General features: G+C 38.2%; 1 protein-coding gene across 4 annotated transcripts in view; it reads left to right on the forward strand.

Annotated features, from left to right (window-relative positions):
- Window positions 1-16,676, forward strand: part of LOC116102058 (zinc finger protein 709-like) — a 17,578-nt gene extending 902 nt beyond the window's left edge. For all 4 annotated transcript variants that reach the window (XM_031386259.1, XM_031386255.1, XM_031386258.1 and 1 more), the window contains 4 exons: window positions 10,469-10,595; window positions 10,925-10,985; window positions 11,808-12,022; window positions 12,129-16,676. In XM_031386259.1, the coding sequence (XP_031242119.1) occupies window positions 10,469-10,595; window positions 10,925-10,985; window positions 11,808-12,022; window positions 12,129-14,371 (2,646 nt within the window). In that variant the 3' untranslated portion in view covers window positions 14,372-16,676. The remainder of the gene's footprint in view (window positions 1-10,468; window positions 10,596-10,924; window positions 10,986-11,807; window positions 12,023-12,128) is intronic.
- Window positions 16,677-16,983: the final 307 nt, after the last annotated feature.

Here is a 16,983-nt window from a genome sequence, read left to right on the forward strand (position 1 = left end):
GAGAGAGAGAGACTGAGAGAGAGAGAGAGAGAAAGAGAGACACGGAGAGGGAGAGTGTGTGTGTCTGTCTGTCTGAGAGAGAGGAGAGAGAGACAGAGACAGAGAGGGAGAGTGTGTGTGTCTGTCAGAGAGAGAGAGAGAGAGAGAGAGAGAGAGGTGTGTGTGTGTGTGTGTGTGTGTGTGTGTTTATGTATGTATGTTTTTCTGGGGAAGGAACCTAGGGCTTGATGGTAGTAGTCAAGCATTCTACCCGATTCTGAGTATCTCTTGCCAGATAATGTTTAGATCACCTTTCTGTTATTTTCAGCATAAATTGTGAGGATTTATATTGGGATGTGTTGAATTTGTAGATCAAAATGGTAACTGTCACAATTTTGAAGCTTCTTTCCAAAACCACAGGACTCTCTTCACTTACTAAGTTCTTTGATTGTTTTTATATTAGAAATATATAATATTTGTGTTAATTACATTAATTACATGAATATGCAAATATGTCTCACTTTATCTTTGCTCTATAAGCTGTTGTGGTTTTAATTTTACATCCAAATGTTCTTTTGATGATGTATATACAGTATGAATATTAATCTTGCAGTTCTACAAGTTCCTAGTTTCCTAAATTCTTGTTGGTTCTTGGGTTTTTAAAGGCCAAAGACTTTACTTTTTTCATTTTTTTTTTTTTTAACACTTTCAGTAGTACTTTTCCTTTTCTGGCAGTATAGGGTTTTTTTGTTTGTTTGCAATTACTAATGTGTTGACATGGTTTTTCTGTTCTGCTTGTCAGTTTGGTGGATCACATTTTTAAATGTTTATTGATGGAGATTAAAACAGCTATTTGCATAATGCTAGGCATGGGTTCTTCCATGGAGCTTTGTCCACAGTCGGAATTTTGAAGTTTGACCTGATTTTCTGTATCTGCAGTGATTACAGCATGGTTTGCTATGTACTTTGGTTTCAGATAGGCTTTTATTCTGCAGACCAAGCTGACTCCAAACTTATGCATTCTGCTTTTAGCTTGCCAAATGCTTGGATTACAGGCACGTGTAACCACACTGCCTCATTTTAATCATTTTAGAAATACACTTGAAAATTTGGATTACTAATGATTGGTGAGAGTTTTTGCATTGAGCATTTTTTAGTTACTGTTGTCTTTTTTTTTCCTCCTGTGTTGTTTTGGTGTTATGGTAATGTTGCCTCAAATTTTGAACCAGGATTTGTTTGCCTTTTTAGAGGATATTTTACTGAATTAGTGCCATATCTGTTGATTGAAATTATTTGAATCTTGTCTTTTTTTTTTTTTTTTTTTTTTTTTTTTTTTTTTTGAGTTAGTGATTTCATTTCCTTAGCACATACAGGCCTATTCATACTAGCCATCTCTCTGCTTTCAGAGAATTTGTTCATTTCTTCTAAGTTATTAAGTATGTGGTCTGGAGTTGTTCATAGTATGCCTTTATGGTTCTTTTAATGTTCGTGCTGATGATGGCCCTGTATAATTCCCTCATCCAAGTACTGAGCAGGCACAATCCTGCTTAGTTTCGCAGATGAGCTAGAGCATTAGAGCAGGTGTGCTCAGGGTGGTATGGCTGTATGTTGGTTGTCCTCTGTGATCTGATCACTCATCTCTTTAAAACCATGGCCAGGGACTAAACAGTTTCGAAAAGCCAAGTTTTAAGAGTGATTGGTTGTCTCCAGATTGCCTGTTTACAATTTTATTCTCTAATTGTTATTTTCCTGTGCTTGATTTATTCTTTCTCTAGCTTCCTATTATGGGATGATTTATTTTTCAGTTGTCTTCCTTTATAGTATAGGCATTTAGCATTTATTGTTTTAATCTCTCCCAAATATGGTTTGTGCTTAGTGGCATAAATTTTTGTAAGATGTACTTTTGATTCTGTTGAAATATTTAATTTCTCTTGAGACCTCTCTTTTACTATGTGTTACTTAAAACTTTGATTTAGTATCTCAGTTTTCCAGTGTGTTGCCTTTAGTTTAGGGCAGTAGTTTACTCTCAGTGCGTAATCATAAAGATGCCAAAATTAAGAGTCTCTCTCTCTCTCTGTCTGTCTCTCTCTCTCTTTCTCTCTGTTTCTCTCCCTCTCCCTCTCATTCTCACTTTCTATCTCCCTCTCCCCCTCCTCCTTTCTCTAGGGTGGAAGAGTCAGGGAGACTACTCCAGGATTTATAAAATTTTTTTAAGTGATTTTATTATTTATTTTTACTTTAAGTGCATTGGTGTTTTGCCAATATGTAGTCCTGAGAGGGTGTCAGATCCCCTGGAGGTGGAGTTACAGTTATGAGGTGCCATGTGGGCATTAGGAATTGAACCTGTGTCCTGTGGAAGAACAGCTAGTGCTCCTAACTTCGGAGCCATCTTTCTAGCCTCAGGATTTTTAATAAGTTTATAGTAAGACCTCAGAATAGATCCTGTTTCTGGGTTGGAAGAACCTTTATTGGCTCAGTCAGGAAGACACAGAACGGTTGACCACTTAGTGTCTTGGGCTTCCTTACATTATCATAAATGCCCAGGACAAGCCTGATGATACCCAGCAGGAGAAAATAACTGCAGAGAGAGCTGCTCCCATTACCAGCATAGAAATCTGATTTAAAACAGTTTCCCTACTTAGCCAAGGTAGTGACACTTTGGATTTTCAAGAAAAAAGGAGAGAGGATCAAAGAATCAACAAAGTAGTAAATGATTCAGAAAAATTATCATTTGGTCTTCTAGCTGGTGTTATGTTTAATTCTGACTATTCAGTTTGTCATGGTATCTTCAGGAGGGAACATTTGATAGTCTTTTTTTTTTTTGCTAGTGGTGGTAGTGGTTGAGGGTGGGGCTATTAAGACAGAGTCTCTGTAGACCATGCTGGTTTTGGACATAGATTTGCCTGCCTCTGCAGGTGTGTGCCACTGTGTCTGAGTTTTTTCCTTTCTTTTCTTTTTGTTAAAAAAACATGCTAAATTAGGGCTGGAGAGATGGCTCAGCGGTTAAGAGCACTGACTGTTCTTCCAGAGGTCCTGAGTTCAATTCCCAGCAACCACATGGTGGCTCACAACCATCCTTAATGAGATCTGATGCCCTCTTCTGGTGTGTCTGAAGTCAACAACAGTGTACTTACATACATAAAATAAATAAATAAATCTTTAAAAAAAAACATGCTAAATTAGGAGCCCTAGACAAAACTAGTGACAGACAGGCAGTCTGTTTTAATTGCAATTTAACTCATTTAAGAGAACAAATATAAGAACCAGTTTTGGAAACTGTCAGGATTGTTACTAAATTCTTAGTTTCCTTTCTAATGCTGTGGTAAAATACCCAGATAAAAGCAACTTTAGGGAATGAAACGCTTATTCTGCTAACAATTCCAGGTTTCAGTCCCTGAGGGGAAAGCAGGACAAGAACTTTAAGCAGAGTGAGGATGAATACATTTATGCTTACTTGTGCTCAGCCCCCTCTCTACATTTGTGTAGCCCAGAAACTCCTGCCTAGGAGTTGGTGCCACCTACAGTATTGGGTCTTCCTGTCTCAGTTAATATAATCGAGACAGTTCTCCAGAGGCACGCCCAAATGCAACCCTGATCTAGATTGCCCCCTGATTGAGACTCTAACGAGGTGCTCTGTTGAATTGTCTCTTATGACAACTATCCCACCAATGAAACATTTACTTTCCCAAACCAAAACCTAGTGTAATACTAAAATAACACTAAATGAAATTGTTAGTCATAAATAAGAGAGTAATTGAGACATCAGAGCCTAATCTTTCCTAAACTCAGAGTTAACCATGCTACATGAGGTTATAGCTATGGGATTGAGTGAAACTGGCCAGAAAGAAAATTAAAATTAGAAGTTAATGAATTATTTCAAATACTCCAAACATTAAAATATTTTATAGAGTACAGTAGGGAAGCAGACTTTGGGTCAGACTCCATTTTGGACTTATAAGATGTTGCAGTGGATAAAAAACATGCGCTGCTTTAGCCTGATGACCTGAGTTCTAACCCTGGAACCCACATAAAAAACAGATGTGTAATGCCTGTGTATAATCACATATGGTGAGGTGGTAGAGAGAGGAGTCCCCTGGAAGCTGGTCTGGAATATGCATTGCAGTAGCAAAAGTGAGAGATCCTGCCTCAAGTTGGAAAGCAAGGTCCACCGTTGAATGTTGTCTTGATACCCACATCCATGCTATGTTAATGTGTGTATTTCTGAGATAGCAGCATCTGGAACTTACTGACTTGTGACCTGGAAAGTGTCTATAGCACCGAAAAGTTAAGCAAGGGCCTCCCTTCTCTTAACACCAATCATAACCAATATGCAAGAATTAGGAAAGTTAGCTCCAAGTTTCTAAGAGTCATCTGTCCAACATTTAGTGATATCATATGTTTTTAGCCTTTTATCTGTATCTCTAACAAAAGTCATAATGGTTAAAAGTGGCACTATGACATGACTTTTACAAAGAGAGGTGGGGAACGTGACAGTAGCAACTGGAAAGATGGGAAGAGTGATAGGTATCTAGCTCTGAGCCCTTGGGGTAAAGGAGTAACATGGGTATCATAACTTGAAGTAGGTGATATCCTTGGTTATGACATAATTTAAAGCTTCCTGCAGCAGGTTTAGGATAAATTTCCTGAAATGGCATCAAGGGAATAAGGTAGGGCTTGTGCAGTTGTAGAATTCAGAAAGGTGAAAGCAAAACACTTGGAGTTGCAGGTGTGTAGGGTGAGTTTTACTTTGGCCTTGTTGGAAGAGGAAATAGAAATCTCTTAAGAGGCTCACATGAGTAGGCTTCTTGAGTTTCTGGGGTGAAAAAGCTTTAACTGTAGACAGATAAGCTATGGTCATAGGTTATTTTTTAATTCTTTTGTTGTTGGAAATCTTTGGGAAAGCTACTTGTGCCTACTGATAGATAGTCATTTGTAGAGGAATTAGTGCCTTAGAAGGGGAAATCTAAATGTCCCCATGAGACTAGTCTCAGTTTAGTTAAAGCAGTGTTTCTTATGTGAGGGCAGAGGTCTGTTAATAGAGGTTAATAAATCATCTGTGTACTAAAAAGAGTTATTTTAAGGAAGGTTTTCTTCCATGGCAGAGAGGTAGGTGTCCCATATGTCCTGAGGCAAGACACTCCAGGTGAGTGGTTGAATATCTGGGTTAAGTGGTCCTGCCATTTAAAGTCAAATAAGAACTGAATCTGGGAGGATTCAGACACAGAAAGAAGGCATCCATAAAGTCTAAACGATAAAGGTAGATGGTATTTAGAGTATATTTCTTTTTACAGTGTAAGGATTGAGACCTATGGAGAGATTGGGATCCCCATATAATTGCACAGTTTCATTTATGGCTCTTAGGTCTTGGAATGTTCTTTTGGATCCATCTGGCTCTTACTGCCAACATGTGCCATATGGGCACAGCCCCATAATGGTTAAGAATGTGTCAACAAAAAGTTGTAAACCCTTCTAAGTTTTAGCTTTTATTTGGGCCTTTGAAGAAAGTTATTAAAGTCTTTAATGATCATTTTGACAGAAGGGGCTGTTAGCTTCTGGGATTAGAGATGCCTCATTCTTGAAGGAGAACTTGTTATAAGATGTAGGGGTGCATAGCATAGATAGGGGAGAATGTTTGGGGCTCTAGACATTCTTGGGCTTTTATAGGGTAGGGTCTCATGTGATAAATGGCCCTGCCATAAATGGACCTGGAGGTTGGATGAAATGCCCTACCCAGGAAGAGAATTGGGCAGCTGGGTAGAACCAAAAAGGAATGAATGAAAGATGATTATCACACTTGTTGAAAGAGGTTTATAGTGTGCTGGTTGGGGTTTGCCATTAATGCTAGGAAGGAAGATTGAGGAAGATTAAGGATCCAAATGTTAAGTTAGAAAGGTAATCAGGGAGGAGAAAGTAGTATAGTCATAGCCCTTGATATTTCTTGGATCATATGAAGCTTATGCATGGAGTACCAAGGAAAACATGAGCCTGAATAACCCCAGGGTCATGTTTTCAAAGGGGAAGTAATCCCTTATTGCACAGGACCAGAGTTAGGGCATTGTCAGTTTCCATGTTTGACCCTAGCATGAGATTTTTATATACAAGATGGTAGGAGGTGGATTCTAGTGGCCCTCCAGTTTGTAATTTAGATTGGTCTCTGGGAAGTTTATGATAGCTGGGTTGCTTTGTGCTCTCACAGCTGAAGTACTGTGATTGACCACAGGGATAATCAGAATGGTTGATTTGTCCCAAAGATAAGTTAATTCCCTTAGACTGAATGGGGTGCATTTGGATGGAATGCTTGGATTTCCTGAAATCCACAGGGAATGGGAAGTTGCCACAGTAATCCCTTTAATTTCCTGGTTTGGGTTTTCTAGCCCTTGAGTCCTCTTAATTATTAAATATAATCTTAAAGGCTGTAACTAGAAAGTAGGAGGAAAGGAGTTTGGTGTCTGTGTTCTGATTTTTGAAACTTTTGTCTAATATCTGAAGAGGTTTTATAAAATGAACAGGTAGATTTCCTTTAGCTGGGTTAATGTATTGGTGCATGATTTCAGCCAATCTGAAAAAGAACAGAGTTCTTGGAAGGCTTCTTTGTTATGTTCCATATCATGGCATTGTTAATAAGAGTTGATAGCAGCCATTTTCTTTCTAAGAAACAGGGAATCATTCCTAAGGGTTCTTTCTCCCATTGTCTCCCATGTAGGAGTCCTGATATGATCATTTGAGTTTCATGTGAATACTGTATCTCTTTTATCAGGGTTATGATTATGGCTCTCATTGGTTCAGCTCCCTACTAAAGACTAAGTATAGAACCTCTTTGTATGGACATAATAGCAAGTGGCTAGAGTGATAGAAATAGGTACTGGAGAGAGGGCTCATGGGCTAGGAACAGTGGCTACTATTCCAAAGGACCCAGGTTCTCTTGCCAGCACCCACACGGAGGCTCGTAGCTTTCTGTAAGTCTAGTCCAAGGAGATCTAGTAGCCAGCTATGGTCTTCATGAGCACCGGGTATGCATATGGTGCACAGACATAAGTGTATACAAACACCTAAAAATAATTTAAAAATAAAATTATATATATGTATTGGTCAGATTAGGTCAAAAGACTACAATTTTGAATTCCTTAATGAAGGGAGAGGGGATTCTTGGGCAAAATGATCATAGCTGTTAGATTTGTGACAGTTCAGATAGGGAAAGACATGTTTCTGGCTAGTGTTGAGTTCCCCACTAGCCACCTCACAAATAATATATAGATTGGGAGGTTTTTTTTAATAGTCTTTTTTTTTTTCAGTTTTATTTATTGTTATACATAAGTACACTGTAGCTGACTTCAGACGCACCAGAAGAGGGTGTCAGATTTCATTACGGGTGGTTGTGAGCCACCATATGGTTGCTGGGATTTAAACTTAGGACCTTCGGAAGAGCAGTCAGTGCTCTTACCAGCTGAGCCATCTCACCAGCCCCTAGATTGTGGTTTGCCTTTTGTTTTTAAGACAGGGTCTTACCATTTAGTTCTCTCCTAGAACTTGCTAAGTTGACCAGGTTGCCCGCAGATGCAGAGATGGTCCTGATTCTACCTCCTGAGTACTGGGATACAAGGAATGCCTTATCACACCCAGCATGAGGAATATTTTCTGAAGGTCAGAGTGTAGCTTTTACTTGCTTCCTGAATTCTCTGTGCCCTGGGTGACCATGTATGTGAAAGTAGAGTGTATCTGGATAAGGGGGAAGAGTTATAGGAGACTTACAGGTAGAGAGCGAAAGAATTTAGAGAACAGGAGAAATGAAGTACCTTAAAATTATAGACTACAACAGTTAGTGATTTTCCCCACCCCTATTACCTCCAAATACCAACAAAGAATTCCTTTGGCCTGTGTCCATAATTTTTGAATGGGAAACATCTTTCTGCAAGGCCCAAAAAGACTTCTTTGCCTATCCTCAGATGAGAGACAAAAACTTTAGAGTTATGTAAACCAGGTACCTTTAGATGATCACCATAAACACCAGAGATAAGAAGAGATCTCCATTGTAAGTCATCAAAATGCTGGGCAAAACAACACCTGGAAGGCCGATGACAGTCAAGGGATTTTCAAAGACATGCACAGACAAAGGTTATTGAAATACTTCAAGGAAGTCCACAGAGTAAGTCCACAGAGAGAATTGCATAGATATGAGAGTAAAGGATGACTTGGTTTTATATGATGTGGTCCATATCTAATATCAAGGTAGATTGTGAATACCCAATCTTGTAGAATAGTAATTTTGCAGGTTTTTGTTTTTTTTTATAAAGTTGGCCATTTTTATGAAGTGTCACTAAGTCTCCAAAATGTGGAAATTTGCTTTTATTTCTGTCCCTTTGTGTTTACAGAGTAGTTTGAAAGTCTTTGCTGTGTGCTAGGCAAACCATCACTTTACTGTTTAGAAGACTGATAATTTCTAAGCACCTGGATTAGTAGAAAGTTGAAAAATTCATTACTGATAAATGTAGTTTTTAATTTATATACCAACCACTGCTCCCCCTCCTTCTCCTCCCAGACTCCCTCCCCCATCCTCCTTCCTTTCTCCTGAGAGGATCCCTCTCCCACCTCCACCCCTGTGTATCTCCCTACACAAGTCTCTGCCAGATGATGTACATCTCTCCCCTGAGGCCAGACAAGGCAGCCCTATGGGTGTCCCAGTCAGGCTACAGCTTTAAGGAGAGCCTCTGTTTCAGTTGTTGGGGAACCCACATGGAGACTGAGCTGCACATCTTGCTATGTATGTGCTGGGAGCCTTGTGAAGCAGCCGTTGCTAGCATGTATATCCTTTGGTTGGTGGTTCAGTCTCTGGGAGCTCCCAGAGGTCAACCTGGGGTCCAGGTTAGTTGACTTCATTGGTCTTTCTATGGGGTTCACATCCCCTTCATGGCTTTAAATCATTCCTCCAACTCTTACATAACAGCCCCTGACCTCTGTCTATGTTTGGCTATGGGTATCTGTTTCAGTCAGCTGCTGGGTAGAGCCTCTCAGGACAGGCTACTAAACTCTAGGCCGCAAGCATGACAGAGTATCATTAATGATGTCAGGGATTGGTGCTTGCCCATGGGATAGATTTGACATTGGGCCACTTGTTGGTCAGCCATTCCTTCAATCTCTCCTCCATCTTTGTCCCTGCATTTCTTTTGGAAAGGACAGATTTTGGGTCAAAGGTTTTGTGGGTGTGTTGGTGTCCTTATTCCTTCACTGGGGGTCCTGCCTTGCTACAGGAGGTGACCTTTTCAGATTCCATGTCCCTACTGTTAGGCATCTCTGCTAGGGTCATCCACTTTGACTGCTGCGAACCTCTCCTATCCCAGGTCTCTGGGACTTCCTAGAGGCGCCCCCAGAGACCCCACTCCCAACAGCTGAAGATTCCTCTGGTCCTGTGAGCCTCTCTCCTGTTATAAGTCTGTTTTGTTTTTTTTTGTTTTTGTTTTTTAGTTTCATGTGATTTTATAAAGATCTAATCCAGAAGAAGTTATATTTGATCACACTTTTTTCCCCCTCTCACTTATTCTTTACTACTTCCTTCCTTCCTGAGGTAGAAGCCTTGCAATAGAGTACAGCCTGGCTTTGAACTCTTGAATGCAAGTGATTTTATATACTGATCTCTTTGCGTTCTTTGTAAAAACACATACCATCTAGTTGTTTCATTTTGCATTTCTATTTACTTAATGGATGTTGATTTTGTTGTTGTTAGGATCATCAGTCATTCTTGCTGTGGTAAATTCTGCATGGTATAAATTACTTTCGAGGCTTCTAAATGTTTTTTCCTGGTGTAATTAGTTCCCCACTTAACAAGTGACAGTATGCATAAAGTGTTGTCTTCCAGAGAAACTCAGTAGACTCGTCTACATACATCATTGAGGGTAGTGGGGAATTTTCTTTGTACCTCTAAACGTGTAGAACATTCAGAAAGCTAACAGTTCCAGACATTGCCTTGTTTACATAGTCATTAGAATAAGAACTGCTGTTACCACTATGTTACTGGGATGTCTCCCAAAATCTAAGTTCCCAATACCAGAAAAAGCCCATTCTGTGTAGAAATGTATAAGTAAAAGCAACCTCTTGACTGCAAATGCTGGCTCTTTCCTGTATATCATTCAGCAGAATTCTGTTATTATAGGTACTAGAAATCTCCTCTAGGAAGAAAAAATGAGGTGGCCCAGCAGCACATTTATCTCCCAGGCACAGTCATGAGGATTCCTACTATGCTCTTTTTTCTTTCTTTCTTTTCTTCCTTTTTTTTTCCCCATGGAGTCAGGGTCTCACTGTATAGTCCTGGCTGTTCTGGAACTCTCTATTATTGTCTTTCTTTTTAATATCTCAGGGGTAGCATTAGAATTTTCATTTCATTAAAAAAAATTTCTGAATACCACAAAATTATATGGACATCTTATCAAATAAGTATAAAATCTCTAGATCTGTTAGTCTCATTTGTTCTCTCCTGTATATATTCGGGATATTTTAGGAGTTTTTGGCCTTTGAGGATGTGGCTGTGGAGTTCAGCCAGGAAGAATGGGTTTTGCTAGATCCTTCTCAGAAGAAACTATACAGAGATGTGATGCTGGAAACCTGCAATAACCTTACTTCCATAGGTAAGAATGCCACCATTTATTTTGTTCAAGAACAAATGTTCCTTGGTTCTGTGATTTGGAAATGGAAGAAATCAATTAATAAACAGCAATGGGTCCAGTGTATGTCAAATCAAGAAACTCATTTTTCTGTTATTTCTAATAATTTGTATGTGTGTTGGGGGGGGGGTGTTACTATATATCAAACCAAGAAACTCATTTTTCTGTTATTTCTAATAATTTGTGTGTGTGTTGGGGGGGGGTTGTTAGTGTATGTCAAACCAAGAAATTCATTTTTCTGTTATTTCTAATAATTTGTGTGTGTGTGGTGGGGTGTTAAACCTCGATTTTAGGCATCAAATGGGAAGACAAGAACATTGAAGAACAGTACAAACATTCTTGGAGATACGTAAGGTAATTTTCATATACATGTTGAGATAAGTTTTTCTTGAGAAACTCTTAAATGTGTTATGAAAAGTTACAAGCAGAAAACCAAAGAGAGCTGGAGGGATGGCTTAGTTTTTAAGGGCAACGGCTATTCTTTCAGAAGACCCAATTTCTAGTCACCACACCTACCTGATGGCTCACAACCATCTATATCTCCATCTCCAGGGCATCTAGTGCTCTCATCTGGCCTCTGCAGTCACCGTGCATGGGTATGATGTACAGACTTACATGTGGGCAAAACACCTGTGCATATACAATAAGTGATGAAATTAAAAAAGGAAACAAAAGTTAGAACTTTATCATTAGAAGGATTTCATTAAAAATATACACTTCAGTGTATCTATTTGAAAAAACAGTTTGCTTGGACAACACCTATATGACTAGGGCTTTTTATATATATAAGATTTATTTAGTTTTATATTTCATATACATGGGTTATGGGTCTTTAGGTACATCTACACACCAGAAGAGAGCATTGAATTCCATGGGACTATAGTGATAGGTGCTGTGAGTCACCATGTGGATGCCAGGAATTGGACTCAGGACATGGAAGAGCAGCCAGTTCTCTTAACCACTGTCCATCTCTCCAGCCTGTATGGGGGCTGTTTTCATAGTAGCTCTTTGGGTGGATTTGTAGAATTGTCAGTTCTTTTCCTTTGAGACTATTCAAGTGGCAAAAGCATACAGTTTCCTTAACTTTTATGAATAGTGTAAGCACAACACCTACTAGTATAAGCAGGCAATCATTAGTGAAGCAGCCATTGCTAACATGTTTATACTTTTTTACAGAAGTTGCATGATAGATGCAATTTATGAGCACAAAGAAGGTGGTCAGTTTCAAGAAACCTTTACCTGGATACCAGATTTCCATAGGAGTACTAACATTTCTACTGGAGTAAAACCATTTGAATGTGGTGTGTGTGGAAAACTTTTCATGTGTCATTCATTCTTTAATGAGCACATCATGTCTCACTTAGGGGATAAAACATCTGAAAACAAATATGGTAAGAAGCAGTATAAATATAAACAATATAAAAAATGTTGAACTCACAAAATATTTAATGGTACCTTATGAAAATGAAATGTTTTCAAAATCTTTTTATTTTCCAGGTTCATGTGGAATACAGCAACAAAGTCAGAGTGTTGAAAAATCCTATAAGCAGTGTGGAATGGCCTTTGTTTGCCACTGTTCGCTTTCTGTAGATGGAAGAACCAACAGTAAAGATAAATGTTATAAATGTAAACAATCCAGTAAAGCTCTAAGTTCTTCCAGTTCCTTCCAGAGTCATAAAACAGTTTATGCTGGAGGAAGAACCTATGAATGTGAACAATGTGGAAAATCCTTTAGACATGAGAGTTCATTTCTATTACACCAATTAACTCACATTGGAGGGAAATCCTATGAATGTAAACAATGCGGGAAGGCCTTCAGATGTCACAATTATCTTCAGTTACATGAAAACTTTCATATTGAAGAAAACCCCTACGAATGTAAACAATGTGGAAAAACCCTTTGTTCTCCCAGTTCCCTTCGAGTTCATGAAAGGATTCACAATGGAGAAAAACTTTATGCATGTAAACAGTGTGATAAAGCTTTCAAATGTCAAAGTTACCTTCGAATACATGAAAGAATTCACACTGGAGAAAAGTGCTATGATTGCAAACAGTGTGGTAAAGCTTTCAGAAGTCAGTGTTCCCTTCAAAGACATAAAATAGCTCATCCTAGGAAAAAACCTTATGCATGTAAACAATGTGGTAAGTCCTTCACTTATCCATATTTACTTCAAACACATGAGAGATTTCACACCAGAGAAAAAACATATAAATGTAGACTGTGTAGTAAAGCCTTTCTTTGTTCCCCCTTTCTTCAGAGACACAAAAGAACTCATACTTGGGGAAAACCCTATAAATGTAAACAGTGTGGTAGAGCCTTCAGAAGCCACAGTTCCCTTCGATTGCATGCAAGAGCTCATACTGTAGAAGAATCTTACACATGTAAGATATGTAGTAAAGCCTTTCTGTGTCCTCCTTTCCTTCAAAGACATGAAAAAACTCATTCTGGGGAAAAGACCTTTGAATGTAAGCAATGTAGTAAAATCTTCAGAGATTGGAGTACCTTCCAAGTGCATGAAAGATCTCATACTGTAGAAAAGCCCTGTAAATGTAAACTGTGTAGTAAAGGCTTTTTTTATTCCTCTTCCCTGGAAAGACATAAAAAGATTCACACTAGAAAAAAATGCTATCCACGTAAATATGCATGTGAACAATGTAGTCAGTCCTTTATTTTTCCCTGTTTACTTGAGAAGCATTTAAAAGTTCACACTGATGAAAAACCCTATGAATGTAAACAGTGTGGTAAAACATTTAGGAGTCTCACTTATGCTCGCATACATAAAAGATCTCACACTGAAGAAAGACGGTATCTATGTAAACAGTATGGCAAAAGTCTCAGTTGTCCTAGTACTCTTCAGTTACATGAACTTACTCATACTGGAGAAAAACTCTATGCATGTCAACAATTTGATAAAACTGTCAGAAGATTCAGTTATTTTCAAGTACATGAAAGGGCTCATACTGAAGAAAAAGCTTACATACGTAAGCAATGTGATGAAATTCTCAGTTCAAATTCCCTTCAGCTACATGAAAGAATCCATACTGGAGAGAGACTACATGAATGTAAACAATGTGGTAAAGCCTTCACAGTCCTCAGCAATCTTCAAGTACATGAACTGTCTCACACTCATGAAAAATCCTATGGATGCAAGCAACATGGTAAAGTTTTCAGTCTTAGTAATCTTATACAGGAAAGAAAGAAAGCTGAAGCAAATCTCTGTGAATGTAAACAGTGTGGTAAGTCTTTTGTTTCTCGATATTTACTTCAAATGCATGAAAGGTCTCATTCTGCAGAGAGACGCTACGAATGTAAGGTTTGTGGTAAAAGCTTCATTTATCCCTCATTTCTTCAAAGACATGAAAGAACACATACTGGAGAGAAACCTTATGAATGCAAACAATGTGGTAAGGCCTTCAGAGTTCAGAGCTCCCTTCGGTTACATGAAAGAACTCATTCTGAGGAAAAACCTTATGAATGTAAAGACTGTGGTAAAGCCTTCTGGCGGCTCCCTTCTCTACAAGTGCATGAAAGAATCCATACAGGAGAAAAACCCTTTGAGTGTAAACAATGTGATAAAACCTTCAGGTGTCACAGTTCCCTTCAAAGACATGAAAGAACCCATAGTCAAGAAAAACCATATGAATGTACACAGTGTGGTAAGGGCTTTAGATGTCACCGGTCCCTTCAAAGACATGGAAAAACTCATGCTGGAGAAAGAGCCCAGGAATCTGGACAGTGAGCAAAAATGTTTAGACTTTCCAATTTCTTTCTAGTGTTTGAAAGTAACTCTTGGGAAGAAATTCTGGTGGTATAAAACAAGTAGTGGTGTTTTTAATTATAGACTTACTGAAGAAAGACCTGTTGGAAATAATCAGTCAATTAAGATGTTCAGTTCCAAGCCTGACATAATGGTGAATGCCTTTAATCCTAGCACTGGGGAGGCAAAGGTAGGCAGATTTCTTGTTCAGGGCCAGCCTACTAGCAGGGTGAGGTACAGGGCAACCAGGGCTACACAGAGAAACCCTGTCTCAAAAAACAAAAGATGTTCAGTTCCATTTGAAGACTTGAACATCTCTGGTGGAATACCTTTGGAATGAATTTAATGTGAGGATACCTAATTTTTCATATATCCTCTTGAATACACACATGATAATTCAAATAGAGGTAGCTCTTATAAGAATAAATGTTGGATTGGAAAGAGTTTAGAAAGTAAAGTTTGTAAAACTTCACTAAAAGTCATGAAGAAGATTATTGGAAGTAAACCATATGTATTTTGAAATCCTTGTGCAAACTAATATATAATGCTCAGATTTTTATAACATGAGTGTATTCTTATAAGGATAGGAATATGTTGTGTTTGGTTTGCAATTACTGGTGATCATAGAGGGGCTAGTGGTACAGCCCTGTAGTGCTAGTTATTCAGGTGGCTGGTGGAGGAGAATTGCAAACTCAGGACCTGCCCAAGCAATGTCAGCCCCATTTTGCAATCAAAAGCTGAAAAGTATGGGGTATGTTGCTAAGTAGGTAGAATACTTAGCTGGCAAGCATGAGGCTATAAATTCAATACCCAGTACTCTTCCTAAAAGAATAAGAATCCCAAGAGAATGAGTTGCCATTTCTTTTAGAGAGGTGTACATTAAAATGAAAATTGTTAAGTATTCAATAGAGATAGTTTCTAATAATGTTGTTGGACAATTATATAACTGAAGATGTTACTTTTCCTGGTGCTGTGATAAAATGTTCCAACAAAAGCAAGTTAGGAAGGATTTCTTTTGGCTCAGAGATTGAGCTGTGTCACATGGCACAGAAGTTAGAGCCATGTGACACAGCTTGCCATACTGCATCTATAGTCAAGCAGCAGCATGATCTATAGGCCATGATCACCTAGCTTTCTCTCTGTTGTACAGTCTGGAACTCAACCCCAGGGAATAATACCACCTCCTTCATGGTGGGGCTTCCTGTCTCAGTTTAAATCCTACAGGCAAACCCTGAGGCTCATCTCCCAGGGGATTCTACATCTTCTAAAGATGATACCAGCTATCACAAATATATACTACTCCAAACATGGGCAATATGTTTTACTGCTTATTTTAGACAAGGGTAACTAGTTGTTTAGGAAACTGAAAATATTTGGTGTAAAGATATGGAAATGGTATAAAGATAAGTGCTACACTTATTTTTAAGGCCCCATATTTTAAGTGGAGTCTTCTGGACTAGATGTTGCTTTGCTTTGTCAGTCAGTTATTGTCTAGACAATGTTAAGGACACTTCTGTACACTAAGATTACTACTAGTAACTTTATAAACACTTTAGACTTAGATTTTATTGTCTGTAAAATATTTTCCCTAGTAGATTAGTTCAAAACTTTTTCACTTTGCAAAATTAAAAAAATTTGATACTTTTCTAGACACTCATCCATGTGCAAGTAAGAATTTAGTATACCTTGGACTATATTGTGTTCGAAAGCTTGATTTTAAAAATTTCTAACTTACCAAAATGTATTTTATAGTTTTTTAGTGAATTTTAGTTTAGGATTATTTGGTTTGGGATTATACAATGGTTTCTAAAAAGGTTCTAAATGTACTTTTTCCATTTTGTACTAATTTATATGATGGGCACTCAGCATTCATGATTCATTTCTGGACAGCTTGGTTCTCTATACTTTGCATTCTAAAATATTAACTGAAAATATTTTGAGACAAGGTAGCTCTGACCTAGAACTCAGTAGACCAGGCTGACCTTGATTTCAGAGATTCACCTGCCTTGGTCTCCTGAGTTGCTAGGATTAAAGGCATGTGCTACATTCAGGTAAGATTTGTATGTAAAAACAAGCCTCTCATCTCATTAGTATGAAAATTTGCTTTAATCCTTAATAAATAGTAAAGTTATGTTTACTAAAGAATTTTTAAAATAGATTTATTTTTAAGAATGTTTTAACTTACAGTCATTTTGTGTCTGTATGTATAAAGAGAAGCAATATAGTCAGAAGCTGATTCATGTGGTGTGAAGAGTAGCCAAATAAAACTTTGTTTGTGTCACGTTGATACCTGGAGATTCTACTTTCTTCTATTTATAGGTCAGAGTATAGAGAGGGATAGAGTTAAGATTAAAGGTCAGGGTTAGGATTAGAGGAGTAGAAATTGAGTTTAAGGTAAGAGGATTTTTACTGTTAAGGATTATGGTAAATAATGGTGGTAAGGCTAGAGGTTGGGTACTAGGGTTAGGGGTTAGATTTACTATTACGGATTAATATTTGGTATATGGCTAAGAGTAAAGTTAAGTGTGGTTGAATATGAGGGACTATGTTGTGTATCACTAGGGTTTGGGTTGGGATTGGAGAGCATTGGTTGA

The sequence above is a fragment of the Mastomys coucha genome, unplaced genomic scaffold, assembly GCF_008632895.1.
Source record: "Mastomys coucha isolate ucsf_1 unplaced genomic scaffold, UCSF_Mcou_1 pScaffold21, whole genome shotgun sequence".
In the NCBI taxonomy this organism is placed as follows: domain Eukaryota; kingdom Metazoa; phylum Chordata; class Mammalia; order Rodentia; family Muridae; genus Mastomys; species Mastomys coucha.